This window comes from Acomys minous (genome assembly GCF_964271855.1).
Source record: "Acomys minous genome assembly, chromosome: 8".
In the NCBI taxonomy this organism is placed as follows: Eukaryota; Metazoa; Chordata; class Mammalia; order Rodentia; family Muridae; genus Acomys; species Acomys minous.
This window is the reverse complement of record NC_140489.1, coordinates 20,421,344-20,442,687: the sequence shown is the minus strand read 5'-3', so window position 1 is coordinate 20,442,687 and position 21,344 is coordinate 20,421,344. Positions and strand designations below refer to the sequence as shown.

Below are 21,344 nucleotides of genomic sequence, written 5' to 3'. Positions count from 1 at the left end.
AGCTGTGTGAAAGAAACTCACTCTAGAAGTCTTCCTCACAGCCACTGAGGAATGGAAGTGTGGCTGCTTCAGGAAAGTTTGCAAGGTTTGAAATATTTGGAATCAAGAGTGGTTGAACAGCCCTAACCTGGAAATCCAAAGCTCCTGAACAGGAAGCGCCTGCCAGTGTGAGGATGCAAACCCAGGGTCTTGCCAACAGGATCCAGGAGTTTTACACCACTGAGCTCTGGCCTTGGTCCCCCACATCGCTAATTGGGGAATTTTGGACTGGGAGTGTTCAGCCTGTATTATATTTATTTAGCTAAACTTTATTAGATCAAAATTCATTTACTGACTTAATGCTCAGTTGTTAAATCTAAAGACTATTTGCATTATACTAAATGAGGCAAATGCGAAAATTCCTGTGCAGCAACTGACTGAATTCCTGAGGTTTCTCTATAGCCTCTGGGTACAGTCTGTGCTGCTGTCCGTGTGAGCCCTGGTCTGCTTCCCTCTCCCTGTGCCCCAGCTCAGCATGTTGGGAAGATCCCCTATAACCAGGTTGGGGACAAGAGTCCAGCTGCCACAGGTAGCAGCACCACACAGGCAGTGCAGCGTGGAGAGAGGCTCTGCTCCCCAAGCCATGTCTGCTCCCCAAGCCATGTGGTCACTGCTCACTGTGGTCACTTTGGATAATTCAGGGCCCAAAGGTAGCAGAGCAAAGCAAAAGAAAGAAGAAGATGTCATTTTAGTGCAAGTCCTTAAAGGGGAAGGCCAGTTCCCAAGAATAAAGTGGAAAATAGAAGGAGCTATTAAAATAAAAGTAACTAACTGTAACCAGTTCTTGGAGAGGGAAATTTAGTTTTCTTTATGGGTATAACCCTCACAGGTTGACTATGCTCCAGCGTATGGACTGGTACCCACAAGTATATGGACTCCATTGGTTTCATATTATATATATATGGATGCCAAGTTGGGGAGTATATTCAAGAGGAGAGGGAGAAATGGGGGTGCGAGTATGGTCCAAAAACATTGTACAAAGATATAAAAATCTCAAAAGTTAATAAAATATTATGCATCCAAAAACTGAGATGCAGAAGTGTACAAAGTGATGGTAAGCCACCTGTGTACGCCTCAGAACCTGCAGGTCACTATGAGCACTGTGTCTTCCTGCTACACACGCCAGGGTTTGTACACATGAACAGCACTGGTTTGACAACTGGAGGGAAACCACTTTATAAAAACTGAAGTTTGCTGAGACATTGGCATTTTAGTGATTTTGTTATAGAACTACAGTCAAAAGAAAGCCTACATTTTACGTAGTGAATAAACAGTCCCAGAAAGTAGAACTCAAATGAAAGCATCCTCATCAAAACAAATGGCTTCTCTGTGGTAGCAGGTCACCCATTTGTAAGCATTTGCAAACAGGCCATCGCTACAGGCACTTTTTCTGCATATTTGGTTGTGACAGCAGGAGAGTGGAGAGTGTTGTGCTTGGGTGGCATTTAACTCAAGAAGGAACATCTCCATTTTCCAATGGGTACCGAGAGGAGACTCGTCAGCAATAACCACTGTAAGTATTGAAAAAACGGGGAAATACCTGAATACCACGGGAGGCCTCCCATTCTTGTGTTTCACAAAGATGCCGTCAAGACAGGCACCAATGGATATGTCACTTCCTTGGCTATCCTAAAAGGAGAAAGAAGAAACCTTTGGGAAACAGTGCATAAGGACAAATGCATCCACTTCCCTAAGCCTGTTTCCCAGATAAACATCGTGCAGAGGACCTTCGGGGCAACTACGAAAACAGTGAATGGTGCAAACTCATTATCTTGCTAATAAGTATGGAGATAGGAGGAGTGTGGACTCTTTCTTAAAAATACTTTTGTTATTACATTGATTGATTGACTTTGTATGTGGATGCACACACAGAGGTCAGAGGACACCCTGTAGGATTTGTTTTCTCCTTCTACCATATAAATGCCAGCATCAAACTCAGGTCCACAGGCTTCATGGAGAGTGCCTTAGCTCTCTCTTTTGTTTTGTTTGTTTTTCGAGACAGCGTTTCTCTGTGTAGCCTTGGCTGTCCTGGACTAGCTTTGTACACCAGGCTGGCCTCCAACTCACACTGATCCTCCTGCCTCTGCCTCCTGAGTGCTGGGACTAAAGGTGTGTGCCACCATGCCCGGCTCAAGTTTAGACTCTTTTTTTTTTGGCTTTTTGAGACAAGGTTTCCCTATTTAGCCTTGGCTGTCCTAAACTCACTTTTGTAGACCAGGCTGGCCTCGGACTTTAGAGAGATCGAGATCGCTTGCCTCTGACTCCCGAGTGCTGGAATTAAAGGCATGCGCCACCATGCCCAGCCTTCAAGTTTAGACTCTTAATAACTCTGTTTCCTGACCCTACCAAAGCACAGACTACAATATAGGACTGTGTTTAAGTGTAAACTTCTGGTCACAAAGGCCTCAGCCATGGTATTTTTTCAAATCGCTAAGCGCCCCCACCCCCTTTTTCTTTTCAACAAAACCCCACTGGGCTTCCTATTCTATTTTCAAATGGTTCACCTGCCTCAGCCGCCAGAGCAGGGAGGACTACAGGCACCCACAGCCACGCCCAGCAGGGGGAACTACAGGCACCCACAGCCACGCCCAGCAGGGGGGACTACAGGCACCCACAGCCATGCACAGCAGGGGGAACTACAGGCACCCACAGCCACGCACAGCAGGGGGAACTACAGGCACCCACAGCCACACCCAGCAGGGGGGACTACAGGCACCCACAGCCACACCCAGCAGGGGGGACTACAGGCACCCACAGCCACACCCAGCAGGGGGGACTACAGGCACCCACAGCCACGCCCAGCAGGGGGGACTACAGGCACCCACAGCCACACCCAGCAGGGGGGACTACAGGCACCCACAGCCACACCCAGCAGGGGGGACTACAGGCACCCACAGCCACGCCCCGCTTGCTAAGCTTGACTTTAGCTAGTCATACTGACCTTGGCGGGGTAGCTCTCCTCTCCATAGCCGTCCATTTTCTCTACTTCCTGCATGTACAGCATTTCAGCTTCAGGAGCTGTGAGCCCTCTGCAATCCAAAAGGTGTTAGTGAGACTCCTCCCAAACTAAACGTCTTAAATAATGCCTGTCTTAAAAGCTGTGATCAATTTGAAATGGGACATTATAAACATTTCAGGCTTCTAAGAATCTGTCGTTGGTTATATTGATCCTCTAATACTTATCAAAAACTGACTATTTATGAAGCATTGTGCTGAATGCAGAAGCCAAGTGCATATCTAACCTTATGTTTCAGGCACGTGAAAGGACAGACAAGGGATGAAGCAGCTACCACAATATCATCAAAGCAAATGCATGAGTTTTTACCTAGAGAACAGCTGCTTAATTATCCTAAAATATCAAGAAATCCTGAGACTTTGGTTTAAAAAACCAAATGATGAAGCTGGAGATGGATCCGTGGTTCGGAGCACTGGCTGCTCTTCCCGAGATCCCGGGCTAGATTTCCAGCACCCACAGGGCAGATCACAATCACCTGTAACTCCATTTCCAGATCTCATGTCTTCTTCTGACCGCCACGGGCAGGCATGGGACACACACACATACATGCAGGCAAAACACTCAGACATATAAAATCAGATGAATAAATCCTGCTCCCCCATGTGCCCCAGGCACCTCACATTGCACCATCCCAGACTCTGCACTGCTTTGACTACATCTCTTGCATCTCTGGAACCTTCGTGCACGGAGGGCCTCCTTATCATGTATCACTCATCCCCACATGGACCGGCGGTCACTAGTTTCTCAGGGCTCAGTGGCTCCTCCCGTCAGATTCTCCGGGTTTCCCAGTGCTCGCCCCTGCCCAGTACAATCCTAACACGTTCTGTCCACACCTCCCCCGCTGAACCCATTATTTTATGAGTAACTACTACCACAGTGGGCTGTGCCGCCTATCCCAAGATTGCTGGGAACACATTCTTGGAAGGCAGAGAACCATTCTTTGGATCTGTAAGCCAAACCATTCAGCATTGTCTCGTAAGGACAGAAAGTACTTACAGGTTCCCAAGTTCTATTATTTAAGTGACAGTAAAAATGAACGAAATAAAATGACAAAAAGCAGGGTGATGCGCACCGGAGGGATCAAGCACACTAGGGAAAAATGGTTCATGTAGACGTTGATGTAGAAGAGTGGAAGCATCTGGGAAGAAGGGTGCAAGAAGAGATGAGAGCAAGACACTTTTGGGAGGTTACTCTTTTCGACCAACAGGGGCAGAGAGAGACTGCAGCCGAAGACTGGAGTTTATAACCAGGCATATCTGCTTCCAAGTCACTTCTACCATATATTAGTGTGAGTTTAGTTTCCTTTGTCTCTACGATGAAGGTAATATTCTCCTGGAAGAATCCTGGATCTATCAGAATGCAACTATATATAAAGTATCTGGGACTCTGTGTACTTGGCTTAGGAGCTAGCATCTTAGGAGAGTCTTATAGTCCAGAGAGATGCACATCAAAGACAGTAGGTGTGGACCAGCACACAGTGGACCAGAACACTCAGGGCAACAGACATGAGGACTCTTATCATAGCTCCCCAGAGGGCAGAAATACTGCTTCCAAAAGTATACAGAGGGGCAATGGTCATAGTGGAGGCAGAGGCAGCAAGATAGCAAGTTTTAGACCACCCTGGTTCTCAAAAGTCTCAAGAGCAAATGATGTAGCTCAGCAATAAAGTACTTGCCTACTAAGTACAAGCCCTGAGGTAAACTTTAACACTATTTTAAAAAAGAAAGAGGACAGAAAGAGAGAGAGAGAGGAGGAAGGAAGGAAGGAAGGAAGGAAAAAGAAAGAACACCTGAAGGGCTGAATTGTAGAAGACAAATTTCCCTAACCATGCAAATGTACACAGGTGCCAAGAGCCACTCTGTTGAGGGAGCTCGCTAGGCATGTGGGCTGTCTAGGAGGTGATCTGGTGTTTGCAAGGTCTTGTACCATGATGCACCCCCAAACTGCTTCCAGCCTCTGACATGCTGTCAGGAGCCACTGATTTGGGGAAGTTCAGTAGGCATGAGAGATCTTTGTAGATGATCCGGTATTTGCAAGGTCTGTATTGTGATGTACCCCAGAATTGCTTCCAACCTCTGACTACCCTGTTAATTGTACTTTGTTGCATCTCTCTAAAATCTGGCATTAGAGCCGGGCATGGTGGCGCATACCTTTAATCCCAGTACCCAGGGAGGCAGAGGCAAGTGGATCACTGTGAGTCTAAGGCCAGCTTGGTCTACAAAGCAAATCCAGGACAGTCAAGATTATACAGAGAAACCTTGTCTCGAAAAACCAAAAAGAAAAAACACCTGGCATTGATATGAACTGTTACTTTCTGGGTATTGACCAGCTCTGATTGTGCAAACTTCCTACAGGATTTTGTTGAAGATGTACTGTTTGTTATTTAGATGAATTAATCCCTGGTTATGGAATTCCTGATTTGATTCAAACAGTTTTAAAAGTTAAAGTTAGTTTATGGCTGCAATAAATAACTTTGTGGACCTCCGGATGCCTCATTAAGGATAGCCTTGTAGCAGATTTGTGGCTTCAGATAAGCCTCCACTCCAGATGGCACCACAAATCCTGGTATTTCACCATAAATATAGGTAAGTTTGTTTAAACTTCCCATAAACCTAAGTTGGACTAGAGATGTCTGAATTTATTCTGTTTCTTAGAATGAAAGACAGATAAAATTATTGTCCTGAACTCATTATGAACTAAGAGATAGCTGGATAATGTATAGTTAGGTCAGTCCTAATTGATGTCGTATATTCTTGTAGCTTTTAGGCTTTGTCACTCTGAACTCACTGTGAACTTATGTAATGAATACTTAGATAAGAAATGTTCAGATTTAAAACATGTAACCTGGTGTACTTTAGAATTCATCTGTTTTTGTGATTAATTGCCTTTTTTAGACTATGAGATAATACCCTTTTCTCAGAAGTCTAAGTATGGTCATCTACAATAAACGGTGCTGAAATTAGGAAGCTTAACTTCAGTTGAAGTTAAGATGCCTGACCTCATCCACCTTTTCTCTTGAACCCTTTCTCTTGAATATATGTGTGGAGACTGGGAAACCTGACTTCAGTTGAAGTCGAGATGCCTAATTTCACCCACCTTTTCTCTTCAATGTATGTGTGTGTGAGTGGTTTATTTTCTATCTCTCTCTTATTTCTTTTTCCCTGTAGATTCACAAATAAGTTAGCAGGTTCAGGGCTTTATCATCAACCTTTTAGGATTAATAGTCCTAAGTTTACACTAGCTTAGTGGAGATCTCCACAAAGAGGCCTATCTACAAATCAAAGAGCCTCCTTTATGACGCCTGTGCAGTCTCTAGCCAGAAGCTGCTTACAGCCTCAGCCATAGGAAACTTGTGATCAGTTTTTCTCCTCCTCAGCCACAGTACAGCGCCAGTCCCTAGAGAAGAAACCGTGGGCTCACTTTCCTCCTTCTTCTCTCAATCCTGATCAGTTGCCTGTGCTATCAGCTCTGGCCACCCAAGAGATAAAGCGAACTGGAAGGGCTTCCACATCCAGCCCCAGAGACCCAACCCTGGATCTCTTCAGAGGAGCAGCCGGACATTAACACACAGGTTTAGTTCCCATCACATTAATATATGGGGTGATGAACTGACACCTTAAGGACTGGCTGTTTCCAACACCCTGTTTCCATATTGGTAACATATACAATAATCGAAACAACAGGGGAACGTCCTTACTTTGAACGGTACTTGGAACATAGTAAATGTTACTTATAGCAGCAAACAGGCTGCATGCAGTAAAGTTCCCAATTTAATACACAAAGTATATTCCAAATTCAAGCAGTCAGCAGGGCATGGTGGTCCATGCCTTTAATTCTAGCACTCTGGAGACAGAGGCAGGCAGATCGCTGCAAATTTGATGCCACCCTGGTCCACAAAGGGAGTCCGGGACAGCCAAGGCTACAAAGAGAAACCCTGTCTCAAAAAACCAAAACCAAACCAAACCAAAACAAAACCAAAATTCAAGCAGCCATCAGCTGTGTCTTTACCTGTATTTCTGATGCAGCAAGGCCACTTTTTGGGTTGCTTCTTGCAGCACTTTTTCATCCTGTAGCCACCCCTGCAGGAAGCACACAGCAGTGAGCTCACGCACTTTCTTAGAGTGACCCACTGCTACTGCCATTGCCTTTCTCCCCGAAGACAACATTCTAACATTGAGAGCTTGGCTTTTGTACAGTCGTGATGCACCTAATGAATTAAGTGGCCTACACTCAGGGGCCAAAAGATTTGCCCTGCCTGCTCAGCTCCTCCCAGGGAAGGTTTCAGCTGAGGTTGGTGACATCCATGAGCCAGCTCAGAACACTCTCGGGTGTTTCAATGAGATGTTCACAACAACTTCCTCAATAGTGACTAGAAAGGAGAAAGCAGGGCTTAACACTGACTACAGGTCAAGTTCATCCCAACAGTAGTAACTTTGTGATTATCCAAAACCAAAACCGAATCTCTCTCCTTGGCCTCATAACCAAAGGCAAAAGAATGCCTTAGCACAGCATAGAAACCAGCACCCTTCTGTTCTGTGAACAGACAAACAAAACTACAACGAGGAAAGATTGGCACAGGAGATGTTTACAAGAGGGACCTGACTTTACAATGCTAGTACTGCTTAGAATGGCTACCATGCTGGGCATGGTGGCACATGCCTTTAATCCCAGCACTCGGGAGGCAGAGGCAGGTGGATCGCTGTGAGTTCAAGGCCAGCCTGGTCTACAAAGGGACTCCAGGACAGCCAAGGCTGCACAGAGAAACCCTGTCTCGAAAAACCAAAACAAAACAAAACAAGAACGCCTACCCTGTAGACAATCAGGGATTACCAAAAGTATAGGAATAAACTATGTATAAAAACTCCCAATGCCAGCCAGACATAGTGGCACATGCCTGTAATCCCAGCACTCGGGAGGCAGAGGCAGGCAGATCTCTGTGAGTTTAAGGCTGGCATGGTCTATAAAACAAGTTCCAGGACAGTGAGGGCTGTTATACGGAGAAACCCTGTCTCAAAAACAAAAACTCCCAATGCAGAAAGAATTCTTACCACGGGTAGCAAGGCAAATTTCTGAAGAAAGTCTTGGGATTCATACTGGTCAAAGTCACCAAAATCAGCTATACAAATGATAAACATTCACATATTAATTACATTTAATTTCCATGACAACACACATTCACAACAAAAATCAATGAGTAGTACAGATGGCAAGCTTGTGACTCAGAAGCCAAATCTGTCTGATAGATAACAGAGTGAGGTTTTAGAGTATCTTTTTAAAAATGTTAGGTGGATCCTTGCATCTTAGCTTGGAAAAATGTCTACAAAGTACGGCAAGCCTGCTCTGAATGTGACATGTGCGCCTATGCACAGAGTCAAGAAGAAACCAAGTGGGGGGCAAGGGAGTGAGGCCTGTGAATGCCTACGTCCAGGCAACATATGAGGGATGGCACTCCATGCTGTCAGAAGTTTGTTTATTTTAAGATCACAGTATCTGTGCCGGCTAGTATCTGGAAGAATGTCATTATTTTTGCTTTTTTCCTTTGTGTTTTGTTTTAAGAAATGGTCCCACTATGTACTCTAGATTGGCCTCAAACTTGATATGTAGAACAAACTGGCCTTGAACTGCTTTCTTGATGGGATTAAAGGTATGTGCCACTGTGCCCAAGTTAATTTTTTGATTAAATTCCAAATAAATACCAAATAAATTCACCTGAAATAATGCACCAGCAGAAATTTCCCTGCAGCATGAAACACACAGATGTGCGCACGCACACACACACACACACACACAACATGTGCAATGTTAAATTAAGTAAAAACATTTATGAAACACAAAACCACTTCTATTATGAGTGAGGATGCTGTATAATTTAGAACAGTTATTTGAGAAACCAAAGAAATGGGATGTACTTAAAACATAAGTGACTAAGCCCGGCTTGTTGGCACACACCTTTAATCCCAGCACTTGGAAGGCAGAGACAGTTGGAACTCTGTGAGTGTGAGGCCAGCCTGGTCTACAGAGTGAGTTCAGAAGAGCCAGGGCAAAACAGAGAAACCCCATGGTCTACAAAACAAGTCTTTTAAAAAAAACCAAATATATATAAGTGAATATAATTTCATCAACCTCGTTGATGGAAAGATCTTTCCTCCTGAAATATTAGGATCAAGTAAGTCTTTGAGGGAAATTAACACTTATAATGTTAAATTCTTTGACATATATGTACATATACATGGATGTTAGCTCCTCTGAGATGTTACATAACTCAAAAATGGTCACAAGTCTCACATTTCACTGAAGTGATCCAAGTTGTCTTCCTACAAGAAAGCCCCCAGATATTAGCATAATATTCCACTAATACACACAAATACTATAATAATTCATACAGTAAAGTCAGGACTATTTTAACACAGTCCCAATCTGATAGATGTCACGGCCTAGGCACTGCTTGATAAAATGTCACTTCATAGGCATTGCTTACCTTGAACAGCCAAGCCAGCTAGATGAGTGGCTTGCTCTAATGTACAGGGGAGGTTTCCTTCCAAAATATCTTTCTTCAGCTGCAGGTAATACTGATACCTATTTTAAAAGATGAGTTTATGAAACCAGTGTCGCGATAATCTCTGACCAAGACTCAGTGCACTTCACCATACTTTCATAGAGGAACACAAACTGTTAAGTAAAACTGTAGCCCTGGATGTTTCCAAAACAATGAAAAGAACATCATCTGATCTGTTTAATGGCTTTTTATTTATCCCTTGCTTTAATTATTTCAAAGTTAAAATGAGTGATCCAGGATGTAGCTCTGGGGTAAATGTTTGCTTAGCATGTGTGAGCCTGGCCTGATCCCCAGCAAGCCACACACAACCCTCAGAGAAAACCAAGGTTGACGTCATCTATAGGACAACTCGCCATCTGTCTTGTACCCACTAAAGCAGCCCTGGCTATCTGTTCTTTATAATAAGGGAAATGCACACTCAATGGCCAATCTTTACTTTTAAACCTCTCATTGTAAGTTGGTAATATAAGGCATTAGGTAGTTAGATTAAAAACGTCACTAGCTCTGTAAAACTTAAGGAAAATAATTCTTGATATTTCGGGTAGGCTATTAATGATAGCTTTTAAAGTATAATCCTAAAAAGAATAACTTCTAAAAGACTTCAATGTTCTGTAATATGGAGTTACTTCTCTACCTCCTTAGTGTCAAGTGCACTTAGGCTTAAACTCCAGCCCTCCCATTTAGGATTCTGCGTGACCTTGGGCAAGTCACAGTTTGTAGATTCAAACTGTTGTTGGCTTTACCAACAAAATGAGGGTATGATCATCCCTTCACTGGGCGAACATATCCAAGTGACATGTATAAAGCCATTAACAGCACGAGGCATGTGCCAGCTCTCAAGCCACAGCTGGGATTGTCAGCAATGCGCATTCAGTTAACCAGGAATGTTTCATCGTATCATTTTCCCATCTGGATAAAGCCCCAGAGTAACAGCGTAATGCTTCCTTTTATTCACTGACTAGGTCAGTGCTATGGCCTGTCATTGTTCGTTCTACAACATCATCTAGACACTGAAGACAGAGGTAAGTTTGGCCCAGTGACTGCCAGTGCAGTTTACGACGCCATCTCAAGCTGAGTCTCTCTAGGTCTGGGGTGTCTACACAGTGCAAGCATAGACCACATCTGAATTCCCCAGTGTTCATATGCATTCATTTGTCACCCTTTTAGCTAGGCTTTAAGTCTTTGCCCTTTTGTTACCAAATGGCCTGACCAATGCACCATCTACCCAAATAAAAAGAATTTAGATCCAGCTTTCCCCCTTCTACCAGCTATCAGACATCATGGGTTTCCGGCAATCAGTGAATAGAATGCTGGTAACTCTGGGGCATCAGAGGGGAAAGCTGCAACTTTCTGTAAGGCTTTCAAAGGCCAAAGGAGATGGTATTTAGGGAGGCATATCTAGTGGGCACGCCCCACATACTCCACTGTCATTATTCTAGACTCTTCTTACATCAAATAAAAACCCTAGAGCGCAGCATCCATTACATCCATGGACCAAACTAACTTGGGCTTCCATATGATTTTGTATTACATTGAGTATGCTCTATTCTGAGAGCTAGTTCTCCCAGCTATGCTGTAAGTTGTTTACTGCTAGTTCAATATCCTTTATGTAAAATCCCATGTGAAAATTTCCTTATAAATGACATACCAGGAAAATGCCACATTTACAAACAGGTATGCTTCAGAATGGTGAGGCAAGATAAGTCTCTTTCCATTAAAATCTGGATAGAGTGTAACAATATTGTTATAAGTAACAAAAAAAAAAATAGACTAGTGTAGTAACCAGTGAGGTTACATGCTATTAATTCAAGAATCTATAAAAATTCAATCTATTCAGTCATCATTCATTTTTTCTCAACTTTTCCTTTTTTTTTTTTTTGCAAACAAAAGTCTCTGTAAGTTCTCATCACATGGGTGACAGTTTTCTGCTGCCTTGTGACTACATTTTCCTGATGCATCCTCATGTTCTGAAGACATGATTTAGAGTTCTAGTCTCTGCCTTTTTTTCTTAAAATACTTTTGAATGTTTTGGGGGGGGTTTCTTGGTATCAGGGACTAAAGCCAGAGCTTTGCTAATGCTAGGTATGTGCTTTAGTACTGAACTCCCTCGCCAGCCCTGAGTGGTAGTTATAAGTCCTTTTTTGGGCATAACTGGCATGTGATAAACTGTTCCAACATATAGTTTTGACATTTAAAAAAATACACAAAGTCTCCGTTACAGGGTAAGCAGCCTGAGTACCAATCACCTGCCAGAGTCTCTTTGCATGATGCACAATCCGCCTGCACCTTTCCATTCATAGAAAGCACCGTTCTGCTTCCTGACCCTGCAGCTCCAAGAGCTAGAGCCTGTGCTGATGTCCTCAACTATGAGGGAACCCAGTAAGTGGAAAGAAGACGTTGACAGAAACAGAAAGTAAGAAGAAGAAGAACCATACTTTGTATTGCAGAGCTGTGACACGAGTCTGCATGGCTGACCTTGGGGCTCATTTCAGAACTATAATGCTTCCTATTGGTGCTTATGAGCATACCTGACTCTTACTGATAGAACGTCTCTCCTAGGTCTTGGATACCTGCTCAAGGACCGTCCTGCTGCCTGAACCCAGTAACCCCATACTTTTTCATCCCATTCTGTGGCTCACACCTTTGTGAAGTAAGCTCTGTGCTCTATTCTTTTTGTTTTTGTTTTTGAGACAGGGTTTCTCTGTGTAGCCTTGGCTGTCCTGAACTCACTCGGCAGACCAGGCTGGCCTCGAACTCTCAGAGAACCGCCTGCCTCTGCCTCCTCAAATGCTGGGATCACAGGCGTGCACCACCTTGCCTGGCCTCTATGCTCCATTCTAACAGCTCCCAGCTGGTCTCCTGACACTTCTAACTGAATTCAAAAGTTGTTTTGTTTATCTCTAATTTATCAGCCGATGTAAATGGCCTTCGTAAGACACAAACGGGATCACTCCACTCCGCTCAAATCTGAAAAGGCCTTCCTCATTGGACCGCGTTTTTATGACTATAAACGCGTGGCCTTTAAACCTCGCCTCTCCAGCTGTTACCTGAGACTTTCTAGTCTTCCTGCTTTTCATAAGCCATTCCCGCAACTAGAAAATTCCCTCTACAGCCTGTCAAGAAGTCAGTCTTTCCCTTCCTTACACAGCTTCTCCACACCAAATCCCCAGGAATCCGGAGCTTTAAATCAAATGTTTGTTATCACAGGACGCTGTGACTCCTTATGTATATGCATTGCCGGTTCCACCGGACTGTGAGCAACGACTCCAGCGTCAGATTCAAAGACTGACCTACCAGCTCTCAGACCACAGAGCATGGTCAAGAAACGTTTAAATGAGTTAAGTGGCCAGCTCATATTTTCCCTCCTGGCTTTCACCTACTCTCTCCAATATTTATATTTGAGACCTGTTCCAAGGTCCGTTTGTGCCTATGTCTAACTAGACGACCCTTGTTTCTTCGGTTTTTCTAGTGTCTTCCTTCCAACAACTGCCTGGCAGATTCAAACAGCATTCCACAAACACGGGGCGGCAGCATTTCTTATTTTCTGCAGGGCACTACAGCTTTTAAATGGAAATCAAAGCCAAAGAAAACACGGAAGAACTTAAGATGTAGGGAGAAGATACGACAGGTACACAAATAGGAGGCTGTGATACCAACCACCTCCACAGGGCTGCAAGCAAATGCTACGAAAGCACGGGGCAGACAGAGCACGCCCCAGCCTGGGGCATCCCAGCACTTCCTGGAGTCAGGTAAATATGACTGGAGTATGAGAAAGATGTAAGAGACAGAGATAAAAGGTACATGGAAGCAGAAGCGAAACTTGGGGGGGGGGGGGACAAAGGGGACTGATAGGACGGGAAGGGACACAAAAGGGGACAGTAGTGGGGCACGGAAGGAATACGCTCAGAGTCATTATTATTTGTGTGAAAAGGGCCTTATGTAACCCAGAAGGATGAAACAAAGCAAGAATTCTTAGTTCCTCCACTGCTCTCCTTCCGGTTCTGCCCCCTCGAGCGTGTTCAAGCAGCTAATAGTCGCTGGCCTTAACCATCTTCCCTCTCTGTGTCCCCTCTGTCCCCAACATTAGCTCTGACCCATCTACAGAATACAACTTCTGGGGTCAGAACTGTAAGAACCTGGCCAGTTCCCTGGGGAGAGAACACAGAGTGTAGGAATGCACAGCTTAAAGTCCCCGCCCCCCCTCCCGCCCCCCTCCTCCTTACCACAAGGACCCAGAAGCAGAACAGGAAAAACATTAAAGAGGATCTCACAAGAGTTCACAGCCGGGTGAACAGATCATCTTTCCTGTGCCTTTGGGCCCTAGTGAGGCATAATTCAGTCTGACATTCCACATTCCAGAACCTCGTAGTAACGCGGTGACTAAAAAATGTGGGCCGGAGGGCAAAGTCAGTCAGAGGCCTTTATCTCAAGGGCCTTTGACCTCAGCTTCCCTCTTCTGAACCCTCTAGACCCAGGCGGCCTGGAATGTCTCACCTGGTGATCTCCTGCTGCAGCTGGGACACGGAAGGCACGTAGAACACCACTCCAAAGTAGACAGTGGGCTCCAGGGCGTGCTTGTCCAGCTGTTTCTTCAGGGGTTTCTCCAAATCCACCCAGCGCTGCTGATTCTGCTTGTTGTAGTACCAGAGGCTGAAGTACGTGACCTGGAAGGAAGGAAGGTCACTGGAGCAGGCAGCCATGCACAAAAGATTCCAGTGATTTCCACAGACCCGGGACCGAGTGGCAAGCCAAGAGGCCTCCTACCGCCTCTCAGAAAGGGGCAAGGCCTGAAGGAGGGGGGAAAAAAAAGAGGCAATGCCAAGCTCCGCATAGAGAATAGTATTCAGAAAATAGAAGCAGGGGGGAAAAGGCACTTGTATGTCATTTCTTGACCAAACAACAATGCTGGAAAAAAAAGAAGAAACAACTAAGTTTTCCATTACTGTGTTCATTGTTCATGTGTGCGCACCAGTATGGAGTTTGAAGGACAAGTTTTTAGGAATACAGTGGGTTCTTGGGAATAAAACTCAGGTCCTCAGGCTTGCACGGCAAGAAATTTGACCCTCTGGGCCATCTCAACAGCCTATGACTAAAAATCCTTAAGCAGTGCTGCTCTACTACCCAGTATAATTCTAAAGCATCATGCTAGCCCAACTATTTATTCACTGTTCTGGGATTTGGTTTCTTCTATAAATGAAACTACATATAAAGGGCAAAAATTTCAGTAACAGATGCAGCCACAACACTTCCTTGCCCCTCAAAGTGTATTAGATAAATATTCAAAGCAACTTGGATGTTTTAAATTAATTGTTTAATGTGAAGAATAGGTTTTGGTTTTGTTTGTTTGTTTTTTTTTTGAGACAGGGTTTCTCTGTATAGCCTTAACTGTCCTGGACTCACTTTGTAGATCAGGCTGGTCTCAAACTCCTAAGTGCTGCGATTAAGGTGTGTGCCACCACATCCGGCCTTTTAATTAATCAATAGAATTAGATTCTCTCTCTCTCTCTCTCTCTCTCTCTCTCTCTCTCTCTCTCTCTCTCTCTCTCGCTCTCGCTCTCTCTCTCTCTCTCTCTCTCTCTCTCTCTCTCTCTCTCTCTCTCTCTCTCTCTCTCCCATCCTCTCTCTGTCATCTGTGTGTGTGTGTGTGTGTGTGTTTTAAGATTTTTTTTTTATTTATATGAATGTTCTATCTTCCTGTATATCTGCATGACAGAAAAGGGCATCAGATCACATTACAGGCCAAGCGGTGGTGATGCATACTTTTAGTCCCAGGCAGAGGCAGGTGGATCACTGTGAGTTCGAGGCCAGCCTAGTCTACAAAGTGAGTCAAGAATAGCCAGGGCTCACACAGAGAAACCCTGTCTCAAAAAACAAACAAACAAACAAACAAACAAAAACAGATCATATTACAGATGCTTATAAGCCATCAGGTGGCTGCTGGGAATTGAACTCAGAACCTCTAGAAGAAGAGCCGGTGCTCTTAACCACTGAGCCATCTCTTCGGCCTTATGTGTGTATTTCTATCATTCTCTTTCACACCAACACACACGCAACATGAGATACCACACCTATTGCAATAAAGTGGCCTAGGTGGATCACTACATCAAAGACTGAGTTTTGGACCAGAGCCAGACATGGAGGCACAAGTATATGGCCCCAGTCCCTGGAAGGCTATGGCAACAGGCTGCTACAGGTTCAAGACCAGGGCTACCTACATACCAAAACTCTGTCTTAACCTGCCCCCCTCCACACACACACACACAACGCACACAGAGCAAATTAGCATTTAGACTGCACTTGTTGTTGTATAATAAAACTATTAGGGTAAATCAATAGCAGGCCTGGCCTGGTCAACCTGAACGGGTATGAAAGCACTTAACAGATGAAATGGCAGCCTCCAGCCACTGATAATATTTATCTCAAAATCAATTCACGGATCAAGGCCATTGGAAAATCACTGCTCTGCTATTTCAGACTCTTGAGCAAGACTGTCAAATAGAAGTTTGTACAATGATGGACGTGTTCCATATCTGTGCTGTTCAAAACAACAGCCCCCCAGCCACAGGTGACAACTGAGTGCAGGCTGTGCCTAGCACCACTGAGGAACAGTATTATTCCATTTTAATGCTCTCAAGTGAAACAGCGGCTAGAATTGTACTGGGCCATTTAGCTTCATAGCATCAGTAAAACTTGAAGAGAATACCCGGGTTATTTTATTTGACCTGCAATGTTTATTAAAATAAAAATGAGCTTTCAGCCAAGCATCCTGCTGAACATCCATAACCTCAGTATTTAGGAGGCTGAGGCAAGAGGACTGCACTGGGCTCAGGAGCGGTCTTGGCTGCACTGTGAGTGTAAGGCCATCCTGGAGAGCTGGTCAGTGAAACTTGCCTCAAAATTTTTACAGATAGATAAATAAGCTCATTAATTAGTCGAATCTGGGCATAGGAGCTCAGGCCTGTAATCCCAGCATTCGGAAGGGGTAGACAGGAAGATTGTGCCTGGGATAGAAAGCACGACCCAGTCCCAAAAAGAAGTTTTAATAGGCTGGAAAGATGGCTCAGCATTTAAGAATACTTGCTGTTCTTGCAGAGGACCAGGTTCCATTCCTAGTGCCTACATGATGGTAGCTCACAACGCATCTAAATTCCAGTGCCAAGGGATCGCATGTCCTCGTCTGACCTCTGAGGGCACCAGGCACGTACACGGTACACCTACATACACGCAGGCAAAATACTCATACATATAAGAAAATACATCATTTAAGAATGTTTAATTTGGGGCTGGAGAGATGGCTCAGTGGTTAAGAGCGCCACCTGCTCTTCCAGAGGTCCTGAGTTCAATTCCCAGCAACCACATGGTGGCTCACAACCATCTATAATGTAATGTGATACTCTCTTCTGCAGATAAAGCACTCAGATGCAATAAATAAAAAATAAATAAATCTTTAAAAAAAAAAAAAAAGAATGTTTAATTGTGCCAGGCAGTAGTGGCGCACACCTTTAATCCCAGCACTTGGGAGGCAGAGGCAGATGGATTGCTGTGAGTTTGAGGCCAGCCTGGTCTACAAAGAGAGTTCCAGGACAGCCAAGGCTACACATAGAAACCTTGTCTCAAAAAAAAAAACAAAAAGCAATCAAGCAAGAGAATGTTTAATTTCCATGTACATTCACAACATTTATATCACTACTTTACACAGAAAAAAAAAATCTCCTTAATATTATCACTTTCAGCCGGGCGTGGTGGCGCATGCCTTTAATCCCAGCACTCGGGAGGCAGAGGCAGGCGGATCGCTGTGAGTTCAAGGCCAGCCTGGTCTACAAAGTGAGTTCCAGGACAGCCAAGGCTACACAGAGAAACCCTGTCTCAAAAAAAAAAACCAACAAACAAACAACAACAAACCTAACTAACTAAATATTGTTACTTTCTACAAGCAGAACGTTCCTCCTGTTCATTTATTTCTACAGACTAGAATACGGTAGGAATTCACTAAGTTTGGTTGCATGAAAAGAAGGAATAGTCCCTTATCCCTGTCACCCTGGCACTGCATACGAATAGAACAGTTTGACCATCACATATGCAGTTGTAGTCAAGAACCATAGAGATAGTGTGTAAACTCCAAAGCCAGTGTCTCTCCAAGCACAGTCCACAGGCCACCCCTATTGGAATTTAGGGGTCCCTAAAAAAAAAACTATTAAGTTCCTAGGTAGACTTTCCTCGTCAGTCTTAAAAGCGTTACAGCATACCACGCTGTCCCGCCATCGTCACATAGGCATCTGTACACACAGTCTATAATTAGCTACCCAGGTGACCCCTGTAAGCCCAGCACAGCTGAAGCTAAGGTAGAAATCACAAATTTGAGGCAAGTCTGAGCTACACAGTGAGTTCCGGGGGACTGGAGAGATGGCTCAGTGGTTAAGAGCTGGGTTCAACTCCCAGCACCCACATGGCAGTTCACAACGGTTTATACTCCAGCTGCAGAGTGTTCCAGTCCCAACACCCTCATACAGACATATATGCAGGCAAAACACCAGTGCACATTAAATTAAAAATAAATTATTTTTTTAATAAAAGTGAGTTCCGGGCCAGCCTGAGCTACATAGGGAGAGTTCGCCCCTTACCTCCCACTGCCGCCACCACCCCGACCCCTAACACATACCTATGCTTGAAAAACTGCATGGACATCAACTTTTTTTTATCCGTGAACTTTACGAAGCCAAAAGTCCAGACCCATTGCTGTTTTCTGTCAGCCATGTTGCACATTTTGATGTGAAAGCAACTACTGCTCCTACCTTCAGAATTTACAGACCAGAAGAACCTGGCTTAATACACAGGGTTTGGTTGGTGCTTCTAGCCCAAAGTTCTGGGTTTGGTTTCCAGCAGGCAGCTGCTAGCTGTGAACCCCAGCAAACAGTCTGGCCTGGTTGCTTGAGCATAAAATAAGTCAGAACTCCAGCACAGGGAAGGGAATGGGAAACTACACAAATGCACAAGGCTATGAGAAAAACCTTAGACTTGTCTTTAATTTTTTATTTTAATTAAACTCATTTTTTAAATTTTTTCATATAATGTATTTTGGTCATACTCCTCCCTATTTTTGAAGGATCATTTAGTTTTGCCCACTCTGCCAAATGCCAACAAAAGTCAATTATTGGTTCCTTCATCCAAAAGTCTTTTCTATGTATAATTTCAAGAATTTGGGTAAAAGACGGGTACAATACTTTTTAAAATATATATGATGATTCTGTCTTCCATCCTAGGACCCACATTTTTGACGGGAACATATACCATGCTTGGTCTATTATACCCACTACTTTTAGTCACCTATTCCATGTTTACATTTAGTTGTGTTTGAAAAGGGTCTCAGTATGCAACTAGAGATGACGTCACATTTACTCTACAGCCCAGGTTGTGTTGTGGACGTTCTGGTTTATATGTAAATATGCTTTTGTTTTAATCCTAGGTGTGGGATATGTGGGAGGCTCCAGTTTGTCCACAGCTGATAACTGCCTCATGTGAGGGCACATGATGTTTGTCAGCTGTGACGTCCTTTGTGTGTGGGTGTGGTCTTTGCCAGTGAGAATAACAGCCAGACCCAGAGAGAGAGAGTGGGGGCTCAGAGAAAGAAGAAGGCTGCTGGTGCTTCCCCCTGCTGCTCCTGGTTGCTGTTGATGCAGTGTGACAAGAAGCCAGAGATGTCCTGAACCGAGGATTGGACTTGCCCCAAGGAACCTTCAACAGCAGGAAGTAGCTAAGGAAAACTACACCCCTCTCCCCACTAACCTTCTTTCTCTCCTCTCTGGTGTTGGGGTGTTGGGAGGGACTGAGGTAGAGAAGGGAGAAAGAGATGGAAGGAACCCAAAATAAAAATAGTTTTTAAAAGTATGCCAACAAGGTTGGCCTCAAACTGACAATCCCCGCACCTCTAATCGATAAGGCAAACTTTTCTTTTTCTATCACAATATTAAGACATGCTCTAGAACTGAAAACTATTTGGGTCATGAAAGGATATCATCCCTTTGGGCTAGAGAAATGATCACTGGTTAAGAGCACCGATTGCTCTTACAGATGACCCAGGTGTAATTCCCAGCACCTGCATGGGGGCTTAGAGCCATCTGTAACTCCAGTTCCTTAGGGGATCTGATGCCCTCTTCTGGCCTCCGCAGGCACTGCATGCACATGGTATATAGACAAATGATGACAAAACACCCATATACATAAAATAACCAAATTACCAGTAATTTAGTTTTTAAAATTAAGTATATCATCTCTTAGTCAGGCATGGTGGCACACATGGGAGGCAAAGGTGGGCTGATCTCTTGAGCTCAAAGCAAGCCTGTTCAACGTAGTAAATTCCCAATGAGGGTTATAAAATGAGACCATAGCTCAAAAGACCAACCCCTCCCCCCACCCAAGAAAGCATATCATTTCTTATAATTAAAATTAGAGGATACTATATTTATTCTGTGTATATTTCTTTTCCCTTTAAATACAGCTGGACTTGGCTACTTCAAACACAAAAATTTAAGTAGCCAGATTTGGAGGCCAAACACTACAACTCCAGCACTCAGAAAGCAACAGGACATAGGTTCAAGACCAGCTTGAACTACATGGTGAGCTTCAGGTTAACTTGGGAACAGTCAGAACTTGTCTCAAAGTAAGAAAAAACAGCAGCAAAAGGAGGGACAGAGAGATTTATAAATACTTGCAGAGATTAGCAATGATATTTAGAAAAGCGGTAAGCCACATTTATTCAACAAAATTATCCAGAGTGCTTCATTTTCCAAAAATAGAATGACTTTTTAAAAATCAAGCTTTACAGTACTCAAATTAACTGCAGTTTCTTCACTTGTAGAAAGATGTTTCCGCTCTCTTTTGGTCTTTTGATACCTACCCGATTTACAGGTTTTTAGAAAGCTTTGTCTGTCTGCGGAGCTCTGCCTCAGGGCAGCTAAGGAGCAGCTGCAACTCTGAGTTCACATTCCAGGACCAAGGCCAACAGCGCTGGACCACCAGACTCCCTCACCAGGCCTCAGTTTCTTGACGGGGAGAATAAAACACACCAGGAGGGCTCTGCCTCCCTCAAAAGGGCGTGAGAACTACAGGACCTACAGGACTTGCCAACTGTCCTCAGTACTGGCTTTCTGTTCACGTCTCCTGAATTCCTGGTACCCTCCTTTGAGAACTTTCTTGAAAAGAACTTTCCTGGGGCTGGAGGGATGGCTCAGAGGTTAAGAGCACTGGCTGCTCTCTTCCCAAGGTCCTGAGTTCAATTTCCAGCAACCACATGGTGGCTCACAACCATTTATAATGAGATCTGGTACCCTCTTCTGGTGTACATGCAGGCAAAACACTGTGTATATATGATAAATAAATAAATCTTTAAAAAAGAAAAAAAAAGAACTTTCCTTTTTAAGAAAGTCAGGTGACTACTCTTGGTCTGTGCTCACCTGTTAGAAAACTCATCCTAGCTGGAGCCTTAAACACTGAATTTCCTAGAATCCTTACGTAAACCAACAGTGATCTTTGACCAGATTCCTATAAAGCTTTTTGAGGGTCAGATATTTTATTTACATTATTTTTTCCTTTTCTAGTTTATCCCCCCTGTCAAAAAAATTCACAATAATCTTCAAAAATATTTGATGACTTCTTTCATAGCTGTTTAAAAATGATCACTGCTACTCTCCTAAATTTGTAGCTAGCTGCCTGGTGTGTAACTAGAGTAGAAACAAA

General features: G+C 44.0%; 1 protein-coding gene across 3 annotated transcripts in view; it reads right to left on the bottom strand.

The window, feature by feature from the left end:
- The window catches only part of PTPN21 (protein tyrosine phosphatase non-receptor type 21), a 66,487-nt gene that overhangs the window by 22,215 nt on the left and 22,928 nt on the right, over positions 1-21,344 (bottom strand). For all 3 annotated transcript variants that reach the window (XM_084793340.1, XM_084793338.1, XM_084793339.1), the window contains exons 3-8: positions 14,106-14,275; positions 9,534-9,631; positions 8,104-8,171; positions 7,064-7,134; positions 2,981-3,068; positions 1,580-1,668 (exon numbers count right to left, since the gene is read on the bottom strand). In XM_084793340.1, coding sequence (XP_084649466.1) covers positions 1,580-1,668; positions 2,981-3,068; positions 7,064-7,134; positions 8,104-8,171; positions 9,534-9,631; positions 14,106-14,275 — 584 coding nt within the window. The remainder of the gene's footprint in view (positions 1-1,579; positions 1,669-2,980; positions 3,069-7,063; positions 7,135-8,103; positions 8,172-9,533; positions 9,632-14,105; positions 14,276-21,344) is intronic.